This window comes from Drosophila grimshawi, unplaced genomic scaffold, assembly GCF_018153295.1.
Source record: "Drosophila grimshawi isolate 15287-2541.00 unplaced genomic scaffold, ASM1815329v1 contig_1367, whole genome shotgun sequence".
Taxonomy (NCBI): Eukaryota; Metazoa; Arthropoda; class Insecta; order Diptera; family Drosophilidae; genus Drosophila; species Drosophila grimshawi.
In genome coordinates this window covers 12,391,153-12,403,533 of record NW_025062889.1, presented here as the reverse complement: position 1 = coordinate 12,403,533, position 12,381 = coordinate 12,391,153, and the positions used below count along the sequence as shown (strand labels likewise).

General features: G+C 40.0%; 1 protein-coding gene across 2 annotated transcripts in view; it reads right to left on the bottom strand.

Moving 5' to 3' along the window:
• The window catches only part of LOC6560308 (polycomb protein Asx), a 56,801-nt gene that overhangs the window by 3,336 nt on the left and 41,084 nt on the right, over positions 1-12,381 (bottom strand). For both annotated transcript variants that reach the window (XM_001986566.3, XM_043216263.1), the window contains exons 3-4: positions 2,437-2,646; positions 2,133-2,362 (exon numbers count right to left, since the gene is read on the bottom strand). In XM_001986566.3, coding sequence (XP_001986602.1) covers positions 2,133-2,362; positions 2,437-2,646 — 440 coding nt within the window. The remainder of the gene's footprint in view (positions 1-2,132; positions 2,363-2,436; positions 2,647-12,381) is intronic.

The following is a 12,381-nucleotide window of genomic DNA, read 5'->3' as shown; positions in this document are numbered from 1 at the left end:
TTAATTAGTATTTTTACCAAGGTATTTATATTTTTAGTCAACAACTCAAGAATAAAATAAATGCACATAAATATATTTAATTATTGTGTATTAAGTATTGGACTTTGTAACATTTCTGACACGATTTAAGTAAAGATTACTGATTTTATTCTATGTGTAGATGGCGTGACTGTACCCATGTGGAGCATGTGGCTGTCGCCAGTTCAGTTAGCTGGCTTAAGCCCACGTCTGCCGCACTAAGCGACTGTCATAAAAATCACGGTGGTTTTGTTGGTCGGTTGGTGGGTTGGTTAAGGCCCTCAAGTGGCGGGATTTACTTAGCCATAAATGTACGGTTGACTCTGATTGCGCTAGCCTCAAAATTGCCTATTACGATACCTGCTTCAGTCCCATACGGAACTGATACCACAAAACTGATATTAACTGACGGCCCCGTCAAGCGCGGGCGCGATAAATAGATAGTCCCTATGCCCCGATAGGAGCCCGACGACACACCAGCTTATGCGATTAAAATTGAATTTAATGTTCAGAAATAGAAACGAATTCATAAGTTCTTCGTGCAGGGCACAATGAGCAGCAATGCCAATCGCATGTGTCTAAGGGGTTGCGGGGGGCTGGGGGAGGGTGGTGAGTTCGGGTATACTGTATTAAATGTCCATAGATACTCCGCCTCTTTGCCGCTGTGTGTAGACAACGCGTACAATAGATAATGTCGGTTGCTATCAGCTAAGGAGGCGCCCCAAATCACTTAAGCTGCTCGAAACACACGAACGGGGTGTGAGTATAGTTGTGTTGTGTGTTATAGACAACTAATTGTAAATAAAATGAGCTGACGCGCATTACGATCGGAGCGGGCGGGGGGACGAATGATTAAATTGATTTTCATATCGGTTGCCTGCGTTTCGCAATTCTTGGAAGAGAGACGACAATTACCACGGGACCAGCGGAGTCACAGCGCAATGTGACCACAATCAAAGTGCATTTGACAGGGTATACACAAATTTGTGTGCTTCTAGGGAATTATAGAATATGCTTATCATGTGATTAGAGAAACGACTTTGCTAATATTAACCAGGGCCAATAAAATCAGTCACAATATCAATTGAAGGGTATTTCGGTCGTGATTTCCGATAGTGCCAACTACATCAATACAATACAGTCAACAAATATATATATACTATATGTATGTATAGTATTTATAGAACTCTGATTTATGGCTGGGATTTAGATAGATCATGTGCTGGCAACCCCTAGCTACAGTTAGTTGCCTTAAATCCTATCTAACAAATTAATAAGCCCTCATTCAATGTATATTGACATGCACGTATGTATATGTATATGTATATGTATATGTATATGTATATGTATATGTATATGTATGTATATATGTAGGTATGTATAGACACGTATTTAAAATCATCAGCCAAGTTGATAAGCGTAAAGCTGATTAAAAATGAAAACTATTGCAAAAAAGGATTAGTTAAGTGAACCAAAATAAATGAACTCGTCTTAACAACATTTCTTTGTAGTCATTATCAAAACATTTTCTATAAAATTCATATGCATACAAAGACACACACACACACACACACAGAAAGAAAAAGGGGGAGAGTGAGAGAGAGAGAGAGAGTGAGAGAGACGGAGAGAGAGAGAGAGAGAGAGAGAGATACGGGCAGACAGACGACATTGGCTGGTGCTGTTGTTGGGTTGAGGGGGAAAGCGCAAGGATATGCCGAAACTTTTGTTGCCTCTTTTCATGTGCGTGTGTATGTGTGTGTGTGTGTGTGTGTGTGTGTGTGTGTGTGTGTGTGTGTGTGTGTGCTTATGCCTCAATTCACGCAAATTAGCGGTTTGAGTTTTTAAGTTTGCTTTTATTCCCCCTCTGCTCCGCTTAGCTACCAGCTTAGTTTCGCACTGTCTACAAGCGCACGTGGGTAAAGAAACCACGGAGGGGGGTAAGGCATAAGTTTTAGAAACTCTTGTGAGGATGAGGGATAATAGCGTGGCAGTGTGGTGTCATCGTAAACCGCTTATGAATCATTATAGAATTTCGTCAACTTAATGTAACATTTTCTTGAGAGAGTTCAAAGCGAATGTCTAATTAGCAGCTCCACTCTCGAATCTACACTCACCTCGTCCAGGGGGCAGCCGGTGGATCGGAGCAGTGCATGCGACTGCAGCACAAGCAGCTTGAGCAGCTTGTCCTTAATCTCGCCAAAGGGGGATGTCTTCGGACGCAATATGACAATGCGTAGCGTTATAACTGAGGTCAGTTCACCCACAATATCGCTGACCGGCACTGCCGGATTATCGGAGATCTGTTCCAGCGGTATGGGCTTCCAATGTTTGATAATCAGGGAGCCTGCATAACGATAGAATAAGATGAGAATCTTTAGCAATCTGGTTGTCAGCACTGGCACCTATCATGCAACCCACCTCTTGCTGTGTTGGCCACCTCCTGCGAGTAGCCGAGACGCTGCAGCGCCGTTTGCACTATTTCGCTCCATGGCGTGGCAGCTGCAATGATCACGTAGCTGTCTGTCTCAATGTTGGGCCGACGTTTCCACGGCTGGCGTGTGTCAATGGTAAGCGAGGCATTTAGCGAGTGCACAGACTCAACCACGCAGTGCAGTGGAAGCGATTTCGCTGTAATGGACAGAGAGAGAAAACAGAGGGCACTTTTTAATTTATATAATTATAATCAGAGCTGGTTGTCAAGTGATGGAAAGCCATACTTGAATTCACAATTAGTTGCATTAGATAAAAACAAATTCAAATTTCTTCATCAAAATTTATTGATTCTAATTATTTAATTATTATTTTTGTTCCGGAATATATATATATTTATGAACTGATTTGAAAAGATTATTAATAATTTCATTTTAATCTTTATACATCACAATACAATTTTAAATAAAGGCTCTTATTAAAATTTCATTAAGCATTCTTTTAAGCACAATAGATTTTAGTACACAAAAGGCTCAATTCAATAATATACTAAACGAAGAGATACCCAAGAAAGTAACCTTATATACCCGCTTGGTTTCCCATTAAACGGACTCTCAAAGTGAATCCAACAAAAAGAGTTCCTTTCGTTAATACTTTTTTATTATTTTAATTGTACCTCTTCTAAATTGAATCATTAACTGATATTTTATATCCATTTTATTTATAATTGTTAATTGTAGGATATTGCACTGCCGTGCAACTATAATTATTTATAATTCTAACTCTGCTGCTGCTGCTGCTAATCGGTTTAGTTGGAAACGCTTCAAATGGCGGCAAGTGCAAATCGGGCAAATTAAAATAAGCAATTAAAACATATTTTATACATTGGCCATCTGCCCCGCACACCCCACAAATTCACGCCCAATGAAAAATGTTGAATAAATTATTACATGCTGAGGTTAGCCACAAAATGGTTTTAGCCGCTTACCCCCATACAATAGTCTATTTCCAGGATTATGAATATGTGCATTCATAACAGGCTACATAATTAGACTGGCTAGTTGGCCAAATTGAAAAATGTTTCCGCTAATCAACGGGAAATGATTTGCCAGCAGCACTCAGCACCTCGAGTATACTCTATTCAAATACGAGTACTCGAGGGTAAGGCTCTTTGAATATGGTCTAATTCAAATTATTGGCAACTTTTTGGCAACCAATTATGGAAAGCTTAAAAATAAATTACCAAAATATACCAATTGCGGACGCCAAATGCAATGCGTCCAAGCGCCCAAATGTCCAATCCAAAGCTCAAAATGCATTTCGCCTGCTGGGCACAGAGCGGTTGAAAAGGGGGTCATTGGGCGGGACACCAACATCGAATAGGCTTAACGCCCGTTGCTGGCCGCCATAATGGTATTATTAATTATTCCAATTATAAAAATTGTAAGCAGCACAGATTGGCGATTGGCGTTTGGGCGCGTTTTAAACAGTCCAACGACCAAATATTGCTTTCACAATTATGAGCGATTTTAACTTTAAATATATAATTGTACATACATATTTATATATATATATATCTATGTATATGTATATACACCGTACACTGTGTGTGGTGTTGTTTGTGCCTGCAAATCTTTTAATTGCCATAAAATCCTCATTGGGCATTAAAAATAAATATATCAATTGTATGAACATATTCGCGAAAAGAGTGAATTAAATATAAATGTAAATATGTACAGAGAAAAGGCATAAAAAATGTTATATGAAGAGAGCAGTTGACTAAAGTTATTTATAAAAATGTTTTGCCATTATAAAAAATTGTAGAACACAATTTTAGAGCATAATGGGAAAAGGATTCATGAGATCTGATTTTCTGGAATAATTGGCTTAATCTTTTTAATCTTAAAGAAAGTGAAATTTGTAAAATAAATGACATAAAACGGTAATTTCATAACTCCTTATATTCATAAGTGTTCATAACAAACCACATATTGTTCATTTGTTTAAATATCAGATATTTAGATAATGTATAATTTATAAACTGTGACAAGCCATTTACACTTTAAAATAATAGCGCGACACAGCAAATTGTTTTGGCTGGTTTAAATCCATTTGCCAAATGCGTATGTAAGTCTTTATTAAAGCCATTTACGGTGTCCTTTTTGCTGTGTGTTGTGCGTTATAGACGCAATATACCCGTTTCACACATTGGAGTGTTTAGCGGGTAGACAAAGTTGCATTTTGCTGACCGGCTTGGCGTTGGCATTATGTAAACGCATCATAAATGGCGGATAAAAATTGTGTGTAGGCAATGCCCCCAAGTGCCATAGGTGCGTTTTGTGGCAGCGGCTTTGGCCGAAAAATCTCGGCCAAAGAACAATGAAGCGAAAATGCGTGGCGCAACCGAATAATAAACTCATTAAATCTATTATCCTGGCCCATTATTCTGGTCTCTAACTCAACTGAAAATCGGATTTAAACTGCATATGCATATGCGTAAGTGGCAGCTGTGTGGGTGAGTGTGTGTAGAGTGAATCACCTAGTGGCTAAATTCAGTACGCTAATTGTTGCGTCGCTCAGTCCAGGACTCTGTTTTGTGAAATCGCCCTAACCTGAAAATGGTAGCGCTTTGGTATGGTATTGGGGGATGCTGTGCTCATATATTCGTTTGCAGGCAGTGCAGCGCTTAAGTAGCCCCGCATCGCTGCCAGGCGGCGCTTATCCTTATTAGCATTATCAGTGGCAAAAATAATCGAGACAGCCAGCGACGAACAGGCCAAACAAATTGAATTAAAAACGTTTGAGGCATTAAATCTCAGCCAGGCTGGCTGGGAGGCTGGCAGGCAGGCAGACAGACTGATAGCCCCTCCTTAGCCTTACCTCCACCCGTCCAGACCACCCGCCCTAAGCTGACAAACGATTTGTAATGAACTCCACTTGCATAGGCTTAGACGCTGTCGTCGCGCTGTCTCCAGCCTCCCCGAGTGCTGACTTTTCCATTTTCTCTCTTTCTTTTTGTGCCCTGTGTCACAGCTTAAGATTTATTAACCTGCGCCAGCGTCGAAGTCGATAGCGTTGCCAGCTCTGTGAGCGCAAAAATAATGAAGTTGCCAATTGCCTGTGTTCTCTGTTAGCGAACAATTGCTCGGTGTACCCTGTACTTGTACTTTAAAGATCAAAGAGCAAGCCCAAGATAATCATATCTTCATTTTGTAAGGCCTAGTTACTGAATAAATTCATTAGTAACTCAACGCATTAGAGATGACAGCGGGCAATACAGAATATCTCTAGCGTTTTTAGAACTTTTATTAAAAATAGTTCTTCATTTTCATAGCTAACAGGTACAGGGTATTTAATGGTTATACAATTAATTTATAAGTATAACAAATTGTAATCTCTTTTGATCTTTATTCAGTCGTTTTCAAAACTGTTGTATGCTCGCTTATTCTTGATTACTCCACGGTTTGCCAGTTGCAAAATTGTGCTCGCTGCTTTTGGCTTATCGCAATCTGAATTGAAAGTTCAAATAAATGGGATATTCGTGAATCGGTTTGGTTGTTAGTGCCGTCAGCTAAGCTCCTTCGAGTATGCAATGGACCACGATGAGAATGATTACGCAAAAGCCCAGAGGTGGGCCAATTAGCAGCAGGGGAGAGCAACCCCCAAAAAGATTTTAATCTTTAAAACTTTTCATAGCATCCACGTGTGCAGATTGCCATGAAATTTTATTGTGGAATGGAACTAAAACCTCAATAAGACCACCTTGATTGTCGTTTGTGTATGTGCGCGCATTTGGCTTTCTTATAAGAAATTGACCAATTGACTAACCACAAGAAGCGGCAACGACTGCCGAAAGGCCAACAATAATTATGAATCGCCTACGCACAACATCAAAACGACTTAATCCCCAACTAAGAAACACACACATACCAACACACACACACACACAAGTGCACAAATTGAGTGGGTTGCTAAGAGTGTGGAATAGGGTAGAAAGGACAGATGTAGAGCAATTTAAGTGACTGCTGGCAAGGATTATATAAGTTTACGGTTTAGTTTGCTCTGACAATATCTTGACCAACAAATATTTGTAGTTCTGCTTTTTTGTGACTGCCAGTGGTTGAGGTTGACCTGAGTCCTTGTTGGAGGGATGGGGATTTGGTTTGGAGATTTTTCGGGTGGACGAATAAAGTGTGTATTGTTTATTTATAAGAAAATGTTCATAATTTACTTATTAAAATGATTTGAGTGATTTGGGTATGAAAATTAAAATTTTACAAGTTTTAATAACCGTAAAGGATATTTGCCTAATGTGTAAAGGACATGCAAAGGCCAGGGGCAGGTGCGGCTATGCGGAAGGGTCCTGCTTAAGCCAAGTGAACTGTTTGAATTTGCTTATCAGTGGTTGACCAGTGAAATGTCTTAGTGCTGAGAGCCGCACGAAAAATCTTAAGGATTTTAAAGGACTTAAGTGTCAGGCATGTTTGTTTCTCTCTGTGTGTGTGTGTGTGTGTGTGTGTGTGTGCGTGTGTGTGAAAGTAAGAGTGACCGGAAATTAAGCAATAGTCTTAAGGAAATTGCCACAAGTTTTTTGGGTGCCACGAAGCAGGCAATTTGATGTCTTTTCCCAGACTTCTTACAGCAGTCCTTAAGTCTTTATGTACTTGTGTGTGTGCTTGCATTTTTATTTACACTTCAACTTAAGTCCTACTTAATTGCAAACTCTTTTCAGTAGAATTTTTAATGCATGCATTTTAATTTATAATGCCGAGCCAACAACGGGACTACTTAAGAACTTTACAGAACACACACACACACACACACATACATCTATTTGTGCACCCACATGTCTTACGCATGGTTGCCTATTTCTCACACCTTGGACGTTGCATATCCCTGTATAAGTCCTGGTTCACGTCCTGACAACACCCGCCAGCCGTGTTGCAACTTGCAGCAAAAGAAAACATATTAAGAAGCACAATAAAATGAAAATCAACTTGACTGCCCCGGAGCCATGTGCCGCAGGAGATCAAGCAAAGCACAAAAGATGGAAAAATGCATCAAAAATGAGGAAAAGTGGGAAAACTTCTATATCAAATTAAATATACTCTACAAATTTCTTTAATATATACTGCTTGTAAGTCAAAATGTTGGTTTATTCACAGAGGCCGTAGAACCAACTAATGGAGGACAACTGAAAGGAACAATTTCACCATAAAATATATTATAATTATAAAATAAAATATATTAATTGGAAAAATATACTATACGGATTTGTTCGACGAGTATTATTTAAAAATACTACAAGATACTAAGATAATATTATTAAACTGTATGCTTAGATTGCGTATGTTTCAATAATAACAAACTTTTTTTTTTTCAATTTTTAATTAAAATGATCCTTGAGTTTCCAACTGCAACTGGTTAGTGCATAATCCAGAAACTTGTAACTTTCATAAAAACTTGAAAAGTACGCCTTGACGGGAAGTTTGATGCGATCTATAGGCGAAGGCAGTAAGACTGTAAACCCTTGTTGAACTGAACGAAGAGGTTAAGATGGCTTATGGCCCGCTTCAGTTAACTATCGATTGTGGCTGTGCTAGTTTGAAGACGCTGCTCTTTGGATCGAAATCCGCGTGTAACATTTAACACTGCATACGTTGTTTATTTAGTACTTGCTGTATTTTTGCATTTGTCAGGCTGAGTCATAGACTTTGGCGTATTTGGTATTTTCGAAAGGGCTTTCTTTGGAAAACATGTTGAAACTTTTAAGAGGCTTATAATTAATGCCGCTAGGCATTTTCTTTCTCTTATCGTTTCGCTTTCGCGTTTAGCGCACTGTACTGCACAACCAACCCACCCCCACCTGAGGTGTATAGTCTGTCTCTGTTTCTGTTTCTGTGTCAGTAACAACACATAACCGGAAATCAAGGGATCTTCCCTTCTCCTCCTCTCTTCTCCATCACAGCCAATTGGCATGTAAATAGTCCAAGCTAATGGATGTGAAGCAATATCTTCGTTAGCTAAAGAGAGACCCAGTCGAAATAATCCTAATGAAATAAGCATGGCCCGTAGCGGTAATTTATTTAAACCCAGCCTCCGTCCGAAGTTCATTTGGCGCCCCAGCTGCAAAATTGGTGTCGGACTCTTTTTTGGGTATTTACGAGAGAACGAACGAGCAAAGGCATTTAAATTGTCTCAACTTTTGTTTTGTTGTGTAATAAATTCATTTTTTGTCCTTACGACATGTAAAACTATGCATGTATGTCCTGCATGTGTATGTGACCTGTCTTAGATTTAATCCTTTTTGTTGTTGCCCCAAGAAAACAACAACAATAGCAACACACACACACACACAAAGCATCCTCAAGCCACACACACACAACTCCATCTCTCGGAGATATGTATGTTGATTTGGGGAGGCGATGAGACAGCAGGTGAGGCTGCTGGCCAGAAAAACTAAACTAGCCCCAGAGTCTTCTGAATGGATTTTCTTAAGTGGTTCTAAGCTTTGTCTGTGAAGCAAACCAGAAAACATGCTTATACATGCGGCCAAGTGGCTGCTGCCTGAGTTCAAGTGCAGGCAGCTGAAGAGAGTTCAGACAGCTCCGACTCCACCTCCGAATCCAGCTCCAACTCCAACTCCAACCCCAGCTCTAGCTCTAGCCTCGGCTGCTCCGGCTCTAGTGGCATTAGCAGCTGCTTAAGGCACTGCAGCACTTCATTAGTTCCGAGTTCGAAGACGACAGGCTATACAAGGACATCCGTCCTGAGACAATGGCCAACTGCGCACGATAATTGAATGCAAGCAAAGCCAGAAACGTAACTCCAAATCCCCCAACCTCGCATAGCGCCCAACTTGAGCCCGACGACAGCCAGAAAAAGCCATGTGCAACGAGTCATGGTTGAGGGCAAATTCACAAGAAGTTTCCAAATCCTTACAAAAGGATTATGATGTGTATTTTTGGTCAAAGCACGTTGATGAGTGGCAAACGACTTTGCTGACTGTTGAGATTTTTCTATTTATACATATACATATACATATATACAAATGTTTGTACCTGATAATGAATTCTGTGCTTGCAACTAACGAATTCATACATAAAAGTAGCTAAAGGAGCACATTTATTAATTGATGACATTCAAGTGTCGTACACCGAATTGAGTTGCATAGCTCAACTAGATACAAACTCAAGAAAATATGTTATGCTGACTTTTAAACACCCTAACCTTAATGGTAAAAATGAGTTACAATTTTTCCAAATATCTCTAAGAATTTTTCAGGGTATTGTGCAGACAAATATGAAAATACATATATATAAATCCCAAATACATAAATCGGCTCATGTATATTGACTCATGCTATCTAACCACTTTAAAGATATTATATTAATCGTACTGATCTGGACAAAGGCGCAAAACAAACTGCATATCAAACCCTAAGCATAGTCCTTTCAAGTGCTCGGAACAAATATGAAAATGTCATGAATGCAAATAAACGTAAAATGTTGAAAAGGATTAAAATTATAAGCGCAGGATAAGGCAAACAGACATGCAAGCTGTGTGCAGTCATGTGTGATCACACACACACACACACACACACACACACACACAGAGAGACAGACAGACAGAAGGACAGAGACACTTGGCCACAAAAGTGCAGCCGCACAAAAGAAATGCTTGCAAGGCGGTCGCACAAAAGGATTTTCAATTTGTCAAATATTATCAAGTGAAGAACAAGCCAACAGCGTTGCCAATGGCACTGCCTCGGCCGCTGTGTTTAGACCCCGCAGCAGCACTGAGTACGGATTTAAAAGTCGATAATGTCTGCAAACACAATCGAGGGACGTGGCGGAGTTAAATGTTTGCTCAAAATGTCAAAAATCGACTTGTAGTGCAGTTGAACCAGAAGTAAGCGCACCAAACAAATGTCATTGACTACCCCAACCAATAAGAGTTAAAGCACACACACACACACACACACGTGCACAAACACACTTAAATGTCAACTCACATTATCACACTTTTATACGACTTAAACTGAGAGTCGAGTGCTATTTACCAGCTGCTCAAATCAATCACACATTTTTAAAAGGACATCCCAGAGCCGAACTATTGTTATAAAGCGTCTGGGCAGCAGAAGAGAATGCTTACACTCAGCGAATTAATGGTGACCAATTCACAGCTTGGATGAAACGCTTTTTAAAATGTTCACTTCTGAAAATGATTGCAATTTTTAGTTAATTGACTGCAAAAGGAAAATTATTCACTAGAATTAAATCTTTGAACCATGAGTACAAATTTGCATGCTTCCTTTCATGATAATAAAATAAAATAATGTTCAAAGCCTATAAGCTTAAATGTCAATAAAGCGTATATTTTAAATCGAAATTATTTGTTTTAAAATCATATTCTGCTAGTAAATTCTTGAAGGAGTAAGGACGATTGAATGCATTAAACGGGTTTTCTAACTTATTATAAGTTTCAGTTCGATAACGAGTCAGTTTTCTGCAATCTGCTAATAAATGAAATTTTGTTATTTTCTAAACATTTTGGGTTTGCTGGTCTAAGCGATTTCAAATCTGGGCAGAAGTGAGCAACGTATGCTAATCGCAAATCATGTTGCAGCATTTTCCCGCTCTTATTTGTGCTTCATATTTTTTTTTAGCATTTAACTGGTCGCTGAGCTGCGCTTCCGGCATTCCGTTCCTTCACCATCTTCAGTGGGTTGCATTCATATCGTTGTTGTCATCGTCATCGCTGTTGCCACACATGGCGGCAACCTTAATCACTTTAGTTATCAATATTACTTATTTACGTTGCTCCTACTTAACGCTTAAGACGCTTTGACTTTTATACTGTGTGCATGTGTGCGAGTGAATTATTGCCCAGTATATACAAATATATATATGTCTAAATATATATATATATATATATATATAATATGTCTGTAGATATGCACTGAACTGACTGGGCGGCCCTGGTGTTGCTCTAGCATTACATTTGCCTTTAAATCTTCCTGCTTAAAGCCAAACAAAATCAACGAGGGAGGTGGCGAGGTGAATGGGGGCGAAAGGAGCGCACCATACGCGATCTGGCCTTATTGATTCAATTAAGAGAGCAGTCGAGTCGAGACAAGGCACAACAAAGGCATAAATATATTTATATACTATATGCATATAGAGGTGTGCTGGTTTAAAGAGGAAACAGAATACGCATACGCCTAGTTGGTTATGAGACGGGCGGCAGCATTGATTAATATAATCCGCTTGAAGACGCTCCACGCTTGTGGGCCGACTGCGAATTAAGTTACACCCAAGAGACAAGAGGCGAAACGGGGTCTAAGTGTATAGGGGAGGGAGGGGGCGGTGTGGCCCCGCCGCACCTGGTACACACACACACAAACACACAGTTTTAAGTACAAGTTAATGGTGCTTATGCATATTACCCTCAACCATACCCATATACCATATCGAGGCCATTAATACCCACAACTGATTTTTCTTTTATACAATTTTTTTGCTTCTTATTTATTTTTTTTTCTTCATTTGTTCATCGTCGTCGTCGTCGTCACTGTATTTTAAATCGATCCAATGGCAAAGCGTCTTTGTGTCGCTCGCTGCGAGTGCGCGGCGGCTTAATCCGCTGCCAATGAACTGCGAATGCGGCTGCTGCTGTTGCTGTTGCTGCTGTTGCTGCTGAGGTCGCCAGATGAGCGGCTTTGAATGCTTTTGAATTTACGCTAGGGAGATGCGTGCGGGGGAAGGGGGGAGGTGGGGAGGGAGGCGTGCCACAGATTGGGCTTTGCATGAGTCAGTTGGGCCGCCAGCAGCGCTGCTTGCTTTATTAGTGTGGCAGCTCCTGCGCATCCTCGTACTCGTCCTCAAAGTCGTCGTCGTCGTCTACTTAAGCAGCAGAAGGATGTCGTCGATG